The sequence below is a fragment of the Manacus vitellinus genome, unplaced genomic scaffold (assembly GCF_001715985.3).
Source record: "Manacus vitellinus isolate BGI_N305 unplaced genomic scaffold, ASM171598v3 scaffold_8_pilon, whole genome shotgun sequence".
Lineage (NCBI taxonomy): Eukaryota > Metazoa > Chordata > Aves > Passeriformes > Pipridae > Manacus > Manacus vitellinus.
In genome coordinates, this window is record NW_021940864.1 from 25,098,803 (window position 1) to 25,117,349 (window position 18,547).

General features: G+C 35.7%; 1 protein-coding gene across 1 annotated transcript in view; it reads right to left on the reverse strand.

Moving 5' to 3' along the window:
* FMN2 (formin 2) overlaps positions 1-18,547 on the reverse strand; it is a 179,042-nt gene that overhangs the window by 68,135 nt on the left and 92,360 nt on the right. Inside the window, 1 exon segment of the mRNA XM_018085270.3 lies at positions 1,972-2,033. Within this exon segment, the coding sequence (XP_017940759.2) occupies positions 1,972-2,033 (62 nt within the window).

The window sequence follows — 18,547 nt, forward strand, 5'->3', positions numbered from 1 at the left end:
AAGGCTGAAAGTAAAAACAGAAAATAAAAGTCAACTAAAAAATTACTTCTTTCAAGACACGCTTTTATCAAACAGAAGATTCAGGATTAAAAATCATGTTCCCGTACAAAACTCTCTCCAAGTAAAGTGAGGGGATTTTTAGTTCTTTGGTTGGTTTTTGGTTGGGTTTTTTGGTTGTGGGGTTTTTTTCTGTCTTGTACTCAAGCAAATATAATAAAATTGGACTGATCTGTTTTCTATTCAAAGCAAAGAAATATATTAGGCATTCTAACTTTTTGAGTCTTGCCTGAGGTTAACATATAACTTCCTCAATCAGAATAATATTTCCTAGACATTTTCTGTATTTAGTGAGGGTAGCAAACAAAATGAATATAATGACATTTGGTTATTTCAATGAACTGCAAATTTGCAAATGCTCCATTATACTAGAATTATTAAGTATATTAGAGATTAAATTAAGGAAACATTTGAAAAGTACCCTATTAGTACATAAGCCACATAAGAGTTATATTTTTTTAAACCAAAATAAAAAAAAATCCTGTTCACTATAAAAGAGGAATGAATGCAAAACCAGATCATGACCGCAGTATCTATTCCATATTTCCCACAACACAGTCTATTGTAAGGATGCATGTGTAATATATAAAATTACTTCAATTTTTTGCATGCTAAAGAATGTATGCAATGGGATGTAGTCATGCTTTGTAGGAGAGCAGATTAAAAATAATGTCAAATAAAATAGCACAGGCCAAAACAGAAATGCTGCAGCACAAGGATAAGAAGTGTTTATAGAGATTTGGAGGTAGTTAGAATAGGTTTCCTATTTGAACATTATCTTTCTAAGTAGCGTTGAGTGAGTTGGTTCTTCAGGGATGAAATAAAAATCCTTCCTAGCTCTTGTCAGATTTTTGAGCTTCTTTTGTTTCGTTTAGTTTCTTGGTTTTTTATAAAGTGGACTAGAGCTTACTCTCTCTTTGGGCCTCAATGTGGATTATATATGAGACATTTCATAAATCAACAAATCATTCCAAAGGAGATCACTAAAAGCTAAATTCTAAAAACCAAACATCTGAAAGGTGTAAAATTAGTTAACATTATCAAAACTACAACATGAGGGAAATAAAGGATCCAATACAACAGCACACATTGGCCTTCAATGCCATTCTGTGTCTCACAGCCTTACTCTTCATATTTTCAGGTTCTTTGGAGGTTATATAGAAAGCCTCTTCACTCTTTCCATAGCAGTTTAGCCAGACCTCCACATCAGGGGTAATACACTCAAAGAATGGGAGAATGTTCAGCGGCCTCATCTGGAGGCAGAAACATGCTTCTGAGATCCACTTTTTTGAATTTGGTACGTGACTGGCTTTGTGAAGTTTTAGAACATGCCTGAGCATATTCTGAATCCCTGATATTACATACCTAGGGCTCAAATGGGGCCTTATTATTACTACCAGACATTTAGGAAGCCCCTGGAAGTTTATACTACTTTTTATTACATTGCCTTAGAGAAATTCTTTTCCTTTCAAAGACCTAAAATTATTTTGGAGGAATTCCTGAAGTAACAATAATTAAAAGCTATAGTTTCACAAATATATTGATTTCTGTCATCAAAACCTTTTTCTTTAATTGAACAGCATTGTCAATATTAGTGAAGTTACAAAGTGAAGTCAAAGACATGGACTGCAAGGTCTATTCATACTATTCTTCAAGGACTGCCCCACCCAAGAAGAAAAAAAAGGAACAAAACATTTAGATGTTGATTATGTTACTTACGTAAAAATGTATGCACTATATAAAACACACAATGGCAATTAATGAAATTTAAATGCTTAGTATTTTCATTGCTTTAGGGAAAATAAAGTCACTCCAAGATAGGACGTGTTCTGAATACTACTGATGCAAATTAAAAATACTTTCACATGGACGCACAGTATTCCTACATTATATGGACTTCCTCTGATTACTCACATTCTCATACAGGGCTTGAAGGGTCTCTAGGTCAACCACAGAGTTGTCCAAGTTCACAACGGCTATAAAAAGACAAAAGAAAAAAGAATTAGTTGTCAGGATGATAATCCAGTTGTGAAAGAAAGACTGATCACAATACCCAGGTCAGTTTTTATGAGCTACTGGTCATACAGCTTAAGGGTTTTAACTTTATTAATGCCTTGAATAGTGCTATTCCTAGGACTATGACTAGAAACCTGGTAGAGCCAGGTGTCAAGTGTTAAAGAATTCATCTCTCTCCCTCCAAACACACAAACACGATCCCACAAGTATGGCCATAGTCAGAGATCAGAGATAAGCTTTACATCAGACTTTCATGGTCCAACTGAAAGCATTATAAAAATTTGTAAATCTGCACCACAGCCACACACACACACTCACACAACAAAGCTCATTCCTGTCACTGGTTGACTTCAGTCTTAAACTCATTAATCCATAAGTCAGCCAGTTAACTTCAAAACACCTGACAAGGGTCAAGTCTTCTATGCACTAAGCTGACACGTTTAGTATGGATACAAAATGTGCCTTTCCTGTTCCCAACCAATTCTGGCGCCACACACACACTGTATTTTTTTCAGCATCGAAAACCCCAGCAGAAGAGCTCAGAGAGTGATTTCTATATACCTAACCTGGACAAAAAAACAAACCTAAAAATCTTTAAGAGGGACATACTTTTAGGAATAGAACCCTGATTCCCCATTTGTATTAGGAACATTTCACAAGGCACGGGAAATATTTGTGCAAATATTGAAGAACTGTTCTCAGCTAATAAAAAGAATTATTTTTCAAATAGTGCTTCTCTTACTCATTTTTTGCAAACACAGTGACCATTCATTTAAAAGCCAGATAAATCCAACTTTCCTCATCTAGATTTTAAATCAAGAAATTTAGAAGGTTGTATCAAAATATATGTGATGGCAGTGAATAATTTTTAGCATAGTGTACCAGTCTTTTTCCTGTTTTGCACTTCATTAATTTGTGCCCTTTTTTGTAATGGGCTTTGCACGTGTGTGTGCACTTGTATGATAAACTGAATAATTCCCTAGGCAAGATAAATCTACAGATTGCAACAGATAGAAACCCAGAACTAGGTTACTTTTTGCCTGTAAATCTGTGTCCTAAACTGTCACAAAGAAATTCTGTATATACACCTAAAGACTACAGACAATATAATTCAAGCTCATGTGTTTCCGATTGCTCTAAAGCATTTAGAGATACCACTCTGAGTCTGGGACTCATCATGTTTCCCCTTTCCAGAGCTGAGACATAGTTTTAGTTGTAGTATAAGAAAATTATAAACAAAGAAGTGTTGCTCCTGATTAAACTAAGCAGGCCACACTGTATCTCTAAGCAGAGCATGAAGTTAACTTTCAGGACTAAACCACAAAATAACCAGGAAATTTTTAAATTTTTCAGAAAAAAATATTTAAATTGGTTTTTTTTCTATTTTTCCCTTACCAGAAAGCAATGTATCAGATAATGCCAATGTAACAGTTACCACTTTTTTCATTTTCTTTTGGGGGAGGGGGCACATGAAAAAGCTGCTATTAATTATTTAGGATATTTTTAAACTTCTCTCCCCCATCAGAGTGTAATAATTATTGCAAAAGAGACTTAAAGATGCTCTGTATACAAGGCACTGTATTATACATTGTATTTAACAAATCCTGTTGCTCAATAAGACTGTATGCTTAAAAAGATGCCAAATTTGCCTTGTAAAACTGGAGACTAAAATTAGCACTCAAACAGAAACTGAGTGTAGACTGGTTTGAGAGCTCTACTTTAAGAAAACACACATGTAAAACCAGCTTTATTAAACCCAGGGTATATTATGAAACTCAGTTTGTATTAGCCTAATATTTCAGCACTTTTATGCTTATGCAATGTTTTCATACACGGACACACTCACAACCCTTCAGTTATTTATTCTGAGTTGTGGCTGTCTTCTCCCTGCTCCACCCCCTCCCCTTTCTTCCAGAGACTGCCTACTACTGCTCTAAGAAATAAGACATAAGTTCCAGTCCTGACTTTTGCTCAATGTTAAGATCACCCACGGATTACTCAGGGAGCAATAGAACACTTTTGTTTGAATGCTTGCAGGAGATAAGAGAATGCCTGGCAAGCACAATGGTGCCAGGTCTGTGTACTTTCAACAAAACAGGTATGTAGAAGAGTGTACATACTTCAGGGAGCTGCTTAAAACAAATCAGTCTGGGACAAGGACATGGAGAAGTTAGCTTCTAGTACATATCCGTCAAGTCCTCTCCTCTCAGGACAAATACATTTCTATATGTTTAATCTAAACATTCATAGATAGCACTCCAATATCTCACCAGGATTTTTCAATGTTCACCATAGGTTTGCTCTTCCCACTTAGGGGAGAATCAGGAGAGGAGCTTCTGTTCCTCGGCAATACTGCAGCACTTTCCTTATGTAGCCAGGCTAAACATGCCCCCTCCTTACAATCAGTGCGACTATAAAAATATCTAACCAAAGGATTCCACATGTGGTGGCAAAATAATGGCAAAACATAGACAAATATTAATTTCCTCGTATGAAAATATTCTTAGCTATGCTACAATTCCAGTATACTTTAATGCAAACAGCTGGAGAAGGGGTTATATTAGTCTTGTAGTCGCTGGATATTTTCACCCAAGTCACTGGTTTAGAAAGTGATTTTTTAATTTTTTTTTCCAAAATTGACATTGACATTTCTTGGTCTTGACTGCTATGAAAGTGAAGAATATCTGTTGGTTTTTGCTCTAATAGAAACGACTTTCTTTTAATCACATAAGACACAGGCAGTAATAACTCATTTGTTCTTACTGTCATATTTCACAGTTCTGCTATTTTCTTGCATTCCTATTGCCACTGCTGCCAATAAAACCACCAAGCCAGCACCGGTTTCAGGCCTAAATAACTTTACGGTATTAGAAGTCCATATATATAATTTTCTCTATACATATAAATATATACATATGATTAAATCAGATTCTAACCAAGTATGTCCAGATACACACAGAAACATGCACGGAAAAAAATTAAAATAACTACAAACCAATTTTTTTTCTTTTTAAGCTAGTCATAGTCAATAGATGATTATAGAAAATCCACCCAGTAAAATGAGGGGTGGAGGATCAATCACAAATGATTGCTTGATACTATAAAGGACAGAGGAGAAGAAGAGGTTTCAGAGGATGTGTAGCCAAATTAAAGGATTTGGGAAACTCTTGCTGGTCTTAAACTTTCCTGACCCTGTCACTGTTTTGGGCACAATCTACATGGAAATCTAAATTGGTACTTTTGGGACAGAAATTATACCTTATTATCTGACTACAGAATATGGAAGGTTTAGCAGAATGGCAGTTTCCTTTTGATTCTGTATTTCCACAATATAAATGGAATTAAAAAATATATATGCAAACTCACAATAACAAAGTCAACTTAGATACTAGTTTGAAACTAGAAGGACAAAAAGCACATGCAGAGGATAAAGACTTACTATTTTTAATAATATCAACTAATTTAAAAGTATAGAAGATACATCCCCTGACAGGAGTATAATGTTGCTGCTAAAAAAGTGAGATTAGTGTAAAGCACACAATCATATTCAGAGGCATATCTGAACTACAAGAACAGATAGATCTTCTCCCATATACATAGAAGACATTTAGAATAGAGACAAATTAAAAAAAAAACAAACAACCAAAACCAATAAAAAACGCAACCCAAACCACAAAAAAATAAACCGAACAAAATGAATAATCACCGCCCACAAGTCTTCAGAGGAACACAGTAACCAAGCCATCAAAAAGATCAAAATTTTGCCAACAAATATAATCCTGAAGAGGAAATGTTTGAGAAAACACCAGCAGCAGGAAGGTAGAGGATCCACAGTGGATTTTCAGGAAGATTGTCAAAGGAAGTAGTTGTACTTTTTTCTTTGTAAGACAAATCATTGCTTTTGATTATTCCTGTATCTAGGGTCATATGAAACACCAGCTACCACTAAAGCAAAATTGATAGGCAATATAGACACAGCAAACCTACACTTGCCTGTGGCTATGAATCTCTATCTACCAATAGTACCACATACATAAACTGTAAAAAAAAAAGACAACTTCCTACAGTTAGCCAGTCCTTGGAAACTATTTCATTTCAAAGTCCAAAACTTTGGAATTTCTTTTTAAAATGAAAAGGCCAAAATTCAAAGTTTCCCACTGAGAAGAACTCCGGGAAGAAGAAAAAAGAATTATCAACCTTTTAGATCCAAATTTTATGCCATAGAACTCTCATCAGCGCAATCTTACATATGGATGATTTTCATGAAACTTATATTCAGTCAGATGCTTAGTCTTATGCCTTCCCTTTTCTCAGAGCAGTTTCAAATCACACTCCATATCTCTGGCCTTTCCAAGTATGCCTCCCAAGATTTTCTGTCTCTGGACTCTAAACTTAAGAGACTCCTTCTTGAAATCTCCTAGAAGCACTGCTGTCTCCCAAAAGACTGACTAAGCATTTTCCAAATCCTACTTGACTGATAAAAGATTACAGTTTAACTCCTCAGAAAGAAGCAGTAGCTGAAGTAAAACCTGTCCTGCTGTACTCAGATCCATCTTTCAGGGAGACAAACAAGCAAATCACCCACCCAAGTTCTTCATGCTTATTTCCACCTCAATGGACTTCTCCAAAAACCAAGCAGTGTCACCCTAAGAGGCCATTCCTTTTTCCTCCTGCACATCTTTCCCTCTTCACTTTTACATGTGCCCTCTTTCTCCAGAAGTGCATAAAGAACTTCCGCAAGACTTCACATCTTCTCTATCAAATGGCAGCATACAGGTGGTCAGTACAGCAAAATACAAAGGCAGACTGATTCTTCTTCACTGAGTAAAAGACCTCCTACTTCTACAGCAACTAATCACAGTACTCTGGTCACACAGTTCTGTGTGTGGCACAGATTTGGGGATTTTCACAGCTGTTTTGCCCATCACATGACTCTAACAAGCAAGCTTAAAGGATATCGAGAGGTTACAACTTCCATGGTACTTTTTCTAGACTTTCATCCCCGAATAATTCTGTTCCATGTTAACACTTAGACCATCTATATCCCAGGAATATTACCCCAAGCTGAAGAGTGAAAGAAACAGAAAAGGCATCAACCAGTCTTGCAGCAAAAAAGGACTTTGTTGTTATTGAGAACCTATATCAATATATATAAACATAGTAAGCTGTACATAAACAGAGTCTTAAAATTACTACATAATTTTGGGCATACCTGTAGCATTAAAATTCATTCAACCAAATTTTATGATATATATTAATTTTCAATTATCTAAAAAGATATTTGGAAGGAAAAAGAGGAACGTAAATAGATGAGTAGGTCCAATGTGTCACATTGTATGATCTTCCTTGAATTAGTATTTCTGAGGTAATTAAAAACAAGAGCTTCTCTAAGAATAATGTACAGGCAGTAAAGTGCAGGTGGTCAAAATCCAACAACATTCGAAAACTAACATACTGTCAAAACCTTAAACAATGGGAAATTCTGATACAAGAAAAATAAGTCAGTATATAGGCTGATCCACTCATGTTTCTGACAACAAATTACAGAAAATAATAGATAAATCTTTTTTTTTTGTTCACTGACTACAAAATGGAAGTCTTCATTAGAGGAAAACCCAAGAACACCACACATTCAAACAGAAAAAAGGTCTCAATGTAGACAATTTCACTAGGTTCCTTGGAATGACTGAGAGACAAACCGCTCAATTCAGATGTAAAGAAAAAAACATCTGCCTCAATGTTCTCATCAACAAAAGAGCCCAGAGAGACTCAGAAGATGACTAAAATGCAATGGCTTCCTTTGCTGCTATAAAGATTATACTATGATGTAATGTCAAGGTTCTTGAGAAGTAAACCCAGATTTACATCCAACTTACTATTTATATTGAAAAATAAACTAAGCTGCAAAACTTGCAGTCTTTTATTGGTTACATAGTAAACCCACAACTTCAAAAATTCATATCCTTTGCTACTTTTGTTGTTAGGGGATTTTTTTCTTTTGTTTTTTCACCCCTCCTCCCCCATGTGAATTTATTGGCATCTTTCATCTAACATTCACAAGGTCATGTTTTTATTGGTGGTACTTCCAACAGTTTGACAAGTACTGCTATCCGCTTGGGATTACTCTTTATCTTACATAACAGTAACGTGGATCTCCAATGCAGAAAGCTAAATCAAATGGACCTCTTCGAAATAAATGTTGTTCTTACCTAACAATGCTAAAACCAAATGTCCCTGTGTTAATGGAAGCTGCAGCAAACACACAAGGGTCACGACTGTGTAATTTTTCTCAGAAAATAAGTGAAATAAAAGAATTTTTAAACAGGAGTATCTGGACTTGCACAACTTGCAGGGAAAAAAAACAAACAAGCAAACAAAAAACCCCACTGATAATGGGTAGGTAGGGTATGACTACACTGGGTAGAGTTAGCATAAATGAAAAATTTCACATTATTATCTACCTTCTTGCCCTCAGTACTTTTGTGATATGTTTATCTATTAGCAAATACTCTAACATTCTCAGGATGAAAGCTCTGAGTGCACAAAGCACAATGGAGATTGGATCTTCAACACAAGTACATACAGCATGGATCAGAGGCAAGAAACAGCACTTAGAATGCTTGCACACAGTTTTACTGTGGCAGTAATTCACCTTGATCTAAAGCTTGTGTAAGAAACCAGAACAGTAAACAAAATTTCCAAGCAGAAGCCATAGATTAAGATGACCTGTTGCTTTCAATTGTGCCTTTTTTAAAGGACCTAAAAATTTTAAATACCTTCAAGAATATGCACTCATATTTCTAGGAAGCAATAAAATAAGAATCAATTAAGCAAGAATATGTGTTTCCAAAATGTGAAGTAACAGAAGTAGGGAACTTCCTTGAAAGGAGTGAATCTTAAGTATGATTATTTTCTTATAAACACAATTCAATTTTTAGACACTTGTCCTTAGCATTCCTGTTCTCTAATTTGTATACCTGATAAACAAATTGTATCAAGTGCTTTTTTACATAACTGTAAATATATATTCATATATACAATAAAATAAATCACTAGATTTTATATATAGCTGAACATAGTTGATATAAACAATTACATTACAAACATTTCAAACAATTGCCTACTATGTTAAGGACAGCAGTTACTGATTAAGTGAAGTCTAACTTCATACACCTATACAGTTTGTTTATAAAGAGTGTGCAAGTTCAGTTCATAGAGAACACATATATATTGTTTGACTCAGTATGTCGCCTTCTTGTCTAGGCAGGAAAAAAAACGTGGAGAGCAATGCTGTAATCCTTTCAGAATAAAATGTTTAAATACAAACATGATTGCCATTGTAGACTGTTTAATTTAGAGAGATTGTATTTCAGTTCTGGTTTTGAGAGGTTTGCTGATTTGACTATAGAGAGTACTTCAATGCTTATCTTAATTGTTTAGATAAGATTTGTTTGAATTTGGCAGGTGAAAAAAACATGGGTGTGGGATATAGGGAGATTGAGAAAAGATTGGCATTTTACCAGATTATGCTTATTTTAAACTATAGTGCATAGAGGAGCAAACAGTCTCAATGAACCTGCCAAGGGCTGGTCATTGGGAAGTGAATTTGAAGTGCAAGACTGACTGGCAGGATTCAAGACCTTCAACAAACTGAAAAGGATTACTATGAGAATGCCCAAAACACTAATTAAGGCTTAGCATAGTACAAAAATGCAAATCATATAGGGTACATTTAAATAAGTTAAAAAATATAATTGTGCTTTATGCCTATACTAGGGGGTTGTTGTTCACTAGGCAAACTTCCTGACCCTCACATGTATTTTTAAATTGTTTCAAGAACAAGATTTTAATATAAAATTAGTATTAACATATGGATATATTTTACATGTAAGAAATTCTGTTGCAGAAAACTAAATTACTGCTATAAAAACCCCAATGCTGTTCACTTTTATTTCAACAGCAGCTTCTACTAAGTTTTTTCACTTTCTGGTTGAGATAGTCCAGCATGGCATAGGCATTTCATTTAGAGGTTCTCAAATGGAAACTTCTTATACCTGTCAAGTATGTAACTTTTTTGTGAGAAGACTACTAGAACATAAAATCAGAGGAATATATTTTGGGGATGTTTATGGAACAGTATATATTTACAGTGCACATTATAAAAACAAACTGTACAAACATTAGCTGCACAGGCACATATGCAGTAGATCTGACATTGTGTATCAATCTGCCCGCAGAGAGATATGATTTATAGCTTTAAAATCATGATTCAAGTGACATAAAATTTGGGTTTCCTGCATGTTAGTGTTTGACTTTTCTTTTAGATTCACAAAGGCTCAAACATTTTTCAATCTCTGTTTCAATTATATTAAGACCAGGAATTCCACAGGCTAATTATTGTACCAGTGATAGTGTAACTGCAAGGTGTTAGCAAGGCTTGTTTGGAACACAAAAAAGCCTTCAGGGTTTGAATGAATTGAGACTTTAAATTATGCATGGATTTTTTCAGAATTCAAATTTGCTGACTTATCTATTTTTATTAGAGTAGCTCACAGTAAACAAAACCATGGTTAACTCTGAGTAGTCCAGTCCATAAGCAAAGAGAAGATTTTTCTTTCATGCTTTATGAATCACATTCTAAATTATAAGTATAAACAAAGAGCAGGAGGGGGAGGAGGTAGAGATTTATTTGGAATCATCTGGTAGTGAATTTGATAAAGTTATCAGGGCAGATAGCTAACACACATTTTTTTTTCCAAAACATAGATTCCCTACATTAAACAGATAACTTGCGATCATAGTCTTTTTTTTGCTCTCAATTTACCCACAGTTAGTACGTAGTAATGGAGCTCCAGGTGTGCCCAGTTGGCAATTTAGAACCCTTACATTAAAGTACTTGTCAGAACTAAATAAGATGATAAATGCCTAGCTCATAGATCTGAAAATTTAATTGCTCTTGAAACAATACCAGAAAGCAGAACATCTTAGACTTTCATAGCAATCTGCTGTTAGCTTACTACAAAATAACTGTATTTTTATCAACACTGAAAAGAAAGATACTAAAAATAGTGATTAATCCTCAGGGAAACCCATGTGGCAATGCAAATGGGAGAGCTGCCCTTTCCTGAGCAGATTCAAGCTTGTACTAAGACCTGTTTTGATTGTACTTGTTGCAATTTTGATCAACGGTTAATGTAACACTCCTTGTCTCTCAAGGAGTGACTAGAAGTTAAAACAATCTTTGGACTAGAGCTACAATTGGTGTAATATCAAAAAGACCAACAAAGGAGGCAGCAGAATAACCTCAAGAACTTGTTTTTCTGTTGAATTGCTTAATCCATTTAACTTTTACAGAAGAAAGTTAAGAAGCAACCTGATTACATACCTGCATGAGAAGGTATCTGAAAGTAGATGGTTCTGTAATTTCACAGACAAAAAGCAGGGAAGAATGAAGGGTACTTGTAAATTAATCTGACAAATTCATTATGGAAACAGCATTTTAAGTGCTGAAAGTGAGGGAAATTTACCTTTTGAACAATGTTTCATGGGATACATTGGCTTCTCCATCATTTAAAGTATTTCTATGAAATCCTAGACTCACCAAAGTCAGTGGCAAAACTATCAGCAACTTCAAATAAAGCAAGAGGTTGAAGGGTCAGAATTTAAGCTGGAATTCAAGATCATTTATACTGCTAAAATGTTCATATTTATACAGACTAATAGCTTGCGGCAGAAACTAGCAGGCAGTATTACATGACTTGCCTTATTTAGCAGCCAGACTAAATGCTTAGAATGTTGTTTCTAAAAATCTGGAGTTGAGCGGCTTGTTTGCCCTTCACTAGGTCTCTCTGAAGAACTCTACTAGTCTTCTGTAACATCACCAAACCTAAATCATTCTACATGGAATGTTGCTACCCTTTGATGATTTACAACAGAAAGTACTGCAAGTTCTTTTAGCCATGAAGACACATATAATTATTCAGAAACAAGCTTTCCCTGCTTATGGTTCAAGCTAACCAATTGTGAGTGATATTGGTATCCGTAGTAGTAGAAATAGTTAGGAAATACTACATGGAAACTTACAGGGATTCAAAAATCAGGCAGAGCAGGTCCCATTTCCCTGTAATTGCTGTAAAAGACACTGTTGCAGTCACAACTCAAAATACAAATTTTCTTGGTCAAGAATTACAAACACAAAACATTTGAGAGGTTTCCTTTCAAAAGCAAATTTCTCTTTCTTTCTGTCACATGGTAGTATCTCACTGAAATAAAATTACATACTCTCAATTTTTTCTCCAAATCAAATTAAAATTTTATTTTTGGCACAGCAGAGAACAGTTTAGATGTAGCCTGGTATTCTACGTGTCTGCCCTGTCAGATGTCTGGATAGACACCAGGGATTTCATCGTACTAAGGCACATTAAGCCTTTCACCAAATATTCTGAAGTTACAGTACTAAGGAGCTACAGATGCTAAGAAAGTGATGTAATGATCTTGTGATATTTAGTCCATGTTTTAAGTGTGGTGGTATTATGAAAATAATGCAAAAAGATTTTTGGCTAGGTAGATGACAAATTACACAGCTTTACTCATTCAAATCACAATACTGCGATAGCGGATTGCAGAAGGATGCATGTTTATGGTTTACGTTCCATCTTTTTTTTACACTCCAAAGTGTTTCTCAAAAGCTGGTATTAATTCCAGGAACAAAGGCTGGGATAGCAATAAAACCAAATGCCCACGTATGCAGAAAACCAAAATAGATACAAGTCTAAGAAAAAAAAAATCAAATGTTATTTGGAACTACATATGTGTATTTATTTCAGTATCATGACTAGATTTGGCCTACTGAGTACTTTGAGATTACCAGAGGCACTTTGTATTACTTCAGTTCAATGACATCAGGCTATATTTTGTCTCTAGGTGGCTAAAGCAATCACAACTTCACTAAAATCAGAAAACGCATTACAATGAAACAGAACCTAACACCCATTGCTTGTGGAGGTTTCTTGTGAAACAGCAGAACAACAGAAATAACCCTGATCTTTCATTGCCTACGGATAACAGAAGAAAAAGAAGAGCAATAAGTAGGAGAAATCCAGGTACGTCTTAAAGTGACAGGTACAGAAACACCAGTACACTGGCTCCAGCATGGGAAACAGTGGCCTCTCAGACTAAAGGTTGCGCCATTTTCGCAGTAGAAAACCGTAATTTCCCCGGCACTCTTTCTTACCCTCCCCTATCATGGATGATGAAGGGATACAGCAAGCAAGTCACTGTACCTAATCTTCTCATCATGCTTTCTCTTCCTTACACGCGGAGCTATTCTGTAAAGGAGGCTATTCACCGGGTGAGGAGCACACCGGGAGGCACAGCGGGACACCGGGGCGAAGGCGCAGCGCGGGCGGCGGGGCAGCGGCTCCGCTGTGCCGAGAGCCGGGACGGCGTGTCCGGGAAGGGCGCGCGGAGCTCCGGCAGCGCGGGCCGCTGTTGCCACCTGCTGCCGGGAGCGGGGACCCGGAGCCGGCCGTGGCCGCGGCGGCTCGGCCGGGGAGGCGGCGGTGGCCGCGGGGTGGAGGGGGAGCCGTGCGGGAATGGACCGCTGGGGGAGAGCCCGCACGGCGGCCCAGGTAAGCAGAGCTCGGCGGATAAAAGTCAGCCTGTGCGTACGGTGTGTTTCCGTGTAGTTTCCAAGCATCTAACATCCTCAAAGGGCAGATTTTTATTTCCTGGTGGATTCCAAGTGGAACAGAAGGGCGATAGTCGGTGTGACAACTAATAATGCAAGGTTGTATATGGTGCCTTAATGGGTTACAGCGGAAGAATACTGAAGGTAGCATTAGCCGGTCAAGATAAAGCAATCGGTTGTAAAAGATCTACAGTATTCCCTACGGAGGGAGTTCATGTCTAAATAGAAAAAACACTGTTAGTGCCCTATTACAGATCACTCAAGAAGCATCTTTATAATGACTTCTAAATAGTAAAGGCTGTAAGGCAATATACAATGTAGAAAACGTAATAGCAGAAGGTTTAATATATTAAGTGTATTTTTTTGAGCCATCATGCAGTCTAAATTTTAGGGTACTACAGTCAAAAAGCAACTCAAAGTAACTAGGCAGATTCACCAAAAGAGGCAAAGTTACACTTGATCTGCTTCTGAATTATGTACAAAAGAGTTGGTGACACCAAACCAGACTTTAACGAAATTTCTTTATAGGACTGGGGAAAAAATTTTTAGAATTAATACTGTAAAATTAGATTTTATAAGCAGGAATTACCTTAAAATGAGAAGATTGTTTCAAGGCTAAAAAAAATATTGTAGGTCAGAAGGAAGCTCACAGACTCTTCTTTAGAGGCACAGAGAAAAAAAAAGTCAACTGATAAAATTCAAAAGCACCACTTTTTCCCCCTTGTCTTCTCACATCCCCAGTATTCCTACTCCTCAAAACCACATATATGGTTAGGCATAAGAGCATAGAGGACACCTGTAAATAAAAGATATTATTTAAAATTGGAAATCAGCCAAAGAAAATAAAAAAGCAAAGTCTTGTAAGTTCAATGTAAATTGGGCAAGAACAAAAAGGTCTAAACCCTACTTGCCAAATGCATAAAGCTAGTAATGAAACTGCTTTGAAAGACATCAGATGTACGAAGCCTGACAGGAAACAGCTGAACATGCAGATAATCTGCCTGTAAAGAGAGCACAAAAGAAAGGGAATCAGAAAAGGTTAAACAAAGTATTTGTGTTGGGATTCACAACCACAAGAAAGGTCAAAGAGGTTCTCAGACAAGTTCTGTACTTCTCAACTCATATGTTTTGGACACTGTCTCAAATTGAAGAAGTTTCAGAACACACAAACCAAAACTTTAGGAGGATGCTGGAAACTACAAGTCAGAACAGCTTTTCTTAAACAATGTACAGATAAACCAATGTAATGGAAAAGCAAGGTAGCACATAATTTTGTAGCACTCACAAGCAACAAATAAATAGTGCTGCTTTAATGGAGTACCCGCAAAGGCCCAGGTAAGAATGATCAGGTTGATACTGGTTTGTAAAAAACACACCTAAGGCTTCAGAAAAATTTATGCTGTGATGGTATAAGAGGAAAGGTCTGCTTTGGCTAAAAAACAACAACAACAACAACAGCAAAACCAAACAACCAAAAAAGAAACAAACCAAACTTGCTTGAAAAAATAGTAAATCAATACAGAAATGAATTATTAGTTCTCAAAGTACAAATCTGTAGCAAAGAAGTCTTACTACGAACTCTGCAGGTTACTGTGCTGTTTAATGAATGTGAGGTGTTAATGTCTGCAGATAGTAACACCACTTTAAAGCTGACTACAAACACATACGTGATGATGTGATACCTTGGCATAGACCTATGGTGCACACAGATCGTGAAAGCAGTGTGCAGAGCCAGTCATCTCATTGGTAAAGAGAAGAAAGTACCTGGATTGTAGACTAGTGACAAGGAAAAATCAAAAGAAAATACAATGTGTATGAAAGTTGTTCCAAATAAACTTTTCAACTTGGAGAAAGAGCTGCTTTCAAAAACATTAAATAGAGACCTAGAAAAATTACATCATGAGTGGGCATTGCCCCTCATCCTAGCATTTTTATTTTTATTTCCAGATTACCTCCAGAGGACGTCAGGTACAAAGCTAGACAGATCTCCATTTGATCAAAGATAACATATAGCTTTAATTGCTGTTTTAAAAAAAGGAATGGTAAGAAAAATACAGATATAGGTACAGTGAATATAAAAAAAAAAAAAGAAAAAGAAAAAAGGAATTCATCTTGCAATTTTTTTTAAATCCTCATTTCAAATACCTTGTGTTTAAATTAGATTAACAGCTATATACATGTAAGTGGCATTAATTTTCAAATACAAATTTTTTGTGTCTACAAACATATTCAAACCTAACACACACATGAACAAATCACAAGTGGATTGTTGTGGCAAGCAAAGTTTTCTTCTAAACCTTTCGGTTTAAAAAAAAAAAGGTGTTACTGCATTATGGGAAGGTCTTAGTCCATTAATAAGTGTTTCTTAATTTTAATAATGCTAAAACCTCTGTGTAGTTCAGCATATAAGAGTATGACCAGTGGAAAATATTTCTGCTATGGAAGAGAGACAAGGTGGTCTTTTTCTCCTCCTCCACACCAGATTTTTACATGGTACTAATACTAATAGCACACATTTTGTTGCTTTTATGCTTAGAATTCTGTAATCATCCCTCTTCTGAGTGAGTACACAGTACATAAATGAAAAATAACAGTACTGCTTTTTTTTTTTCTTTTGGGAGAACAGAACTTTCCTGAAACTTTCCTCTCAAATTTTCAAAGTTAGATCTGACTTCCAAGAAAAAAATTAAACTGTTTCAATTGAAACAACAGACAAACAATGCAGTTACATTTTCTTACAAAACTTCTCTATTAAATTACATTCATATGTTCCTAACAACAACAAAATTTTTAATTATCCAAACTATCCAATGTGGCAGTAATTAGTTTCTGCTGATTCAAATACTGTGAAAAAACTCAATATAATTTTCTTCATTTAAAACCCAAAACTTAACTTCTTTAAAAAACATTTTACATTACAGAAAAGTGGTTTAATTTTATAAATTTGTTTTTAAGTGTAAATTCCAAAGAGATATATTACATAAAGCATTCAATTTCTTTCTTGACAATAAGATTATTCCTGTCCTTCATTATCTTGATGTATTGCACATATATTAAAAGAAAATTATAACCAAGATTGTATTTTCCCCTTAACAACTGCTGCTATTGCTTTATTGGCCTCTGGTCACTGTGAACTAAACTTCAGAAAATCTCAGAATATAGAAAGAAGACTTTAAATACTAAGGGCAAGCTTTCAGGGCCTTTACCCACAGCTCAGCGGTTTATGCCACATCCATTGGAAATCACACCTCACTCCAAGAACCTTTGTTGTCCTTCCCCCCTAACTGCATCTGGCAGGAGTGGCCAGACTAGGGTCTCAAACTCACTGCTCAATACAGAACATAGTGGGCATACCGACAGCATCAGAGCAACAAAAACATCTGCAGCAATACATATGTGTGGCACTCTAATTTAACTCTGGTCTGTCTTTTATAGAAGTAATTTTCTGTATTCCATTGTTTTCCTTACCAATAATTTCCCAATAGTAGCTTGTAAAGTAATTATAAGCAAATAAAACTCATAAGCATACAATCTAACAGCAGGCATAATGTAATGAATATGGGAGCATAAAGCCAAGAAGAAATAGAGGAATAAGACTGAGAATTATGGTGTGAAGTTTTGAGGAAGTGGTAGTTCACAAGACTGAAAAATGCAGAACCAAACCAATCTTAACTTGGAGATGTCTCAGAAGAATCTAAATAGATGTTGGAAAGGCTACTGGGGGGAAGCTTAAACCATATTCTTTTAAATTTTTGGTTGTCTGCATGCACAATATTTGATTAAATAAAAAAAAGAAACATTTAGAGAATTTAAGTTCTCTACTAATAAACCAGAAGTAACAGGTAAAGTTTCATACTTTATAATGAACCTGCACTGACTGCAATCACTCTATGGATTATTCATTTAATAAATAACGACAGACTTGCCATGTGACGGAAAAAACCTTCTGTGTATCTTCCTACAGCCAACATTTTTTTCCATAACTTAAATGGACAGAAATAATGATTTTGGGAAATTCTAAAGCAATCTTAAAACTAGGATTCCTTTCTAGTATAACAGTGGCCTAAAAACTTGATCTAATCTTCTATTGTTTTGTTCCTATAACTTGTTTAAACCGTAAAATGTCATTTGGGAAGATACTGAAATATTTGTCAAGAATGGGTATAATGAGATTCAAATGGTTGTGCTTACACACATATATTGTTGTTAGGATAAATAATGCTCAGATCACCCCTGGACTTTCCATAAAATAAACTAATCTTGAGTCTTATTTTCCAGATATTGAGTCATTCTTTCTGGATTGCTTTCCATGTAGAGCATCTCATGAACCTAGACTACATGACAATTCAATGCGTGAATAATTCCTGCACAGAACACTGAAATAATGCAGCGTAAGAGACATTTTATTATCTTTCTCAAGTGAAATCGTTTAGTTAAACCTTTGACAAAGTCTATTCTTGCTCATCATTTCTGTGTGTCAGTGTGAGCTGTCAAGTAAGAAAACAAAACCAAGACTTTCTCATGTTCTTTTGTCACTAATAGCTAAATACTAAAGAATAAACATTTATTTTTCTTACTAACATTTAAAGTATGTTCACTTCCTGCACATCTGTCTTGAATTCAGGGCAGAAGATATCTTTACTGTTCAAAGTTGTACTGCTGTATGCAGAACAAACTTTGCCACAGATACAACTTCCAGTAAAATAATCTCTAATCCCAATTACAGTGTTAGTCTTTACCAGCTGTTAGGTCAATATGCCTACATTTTGTTCCCTACTACTACGT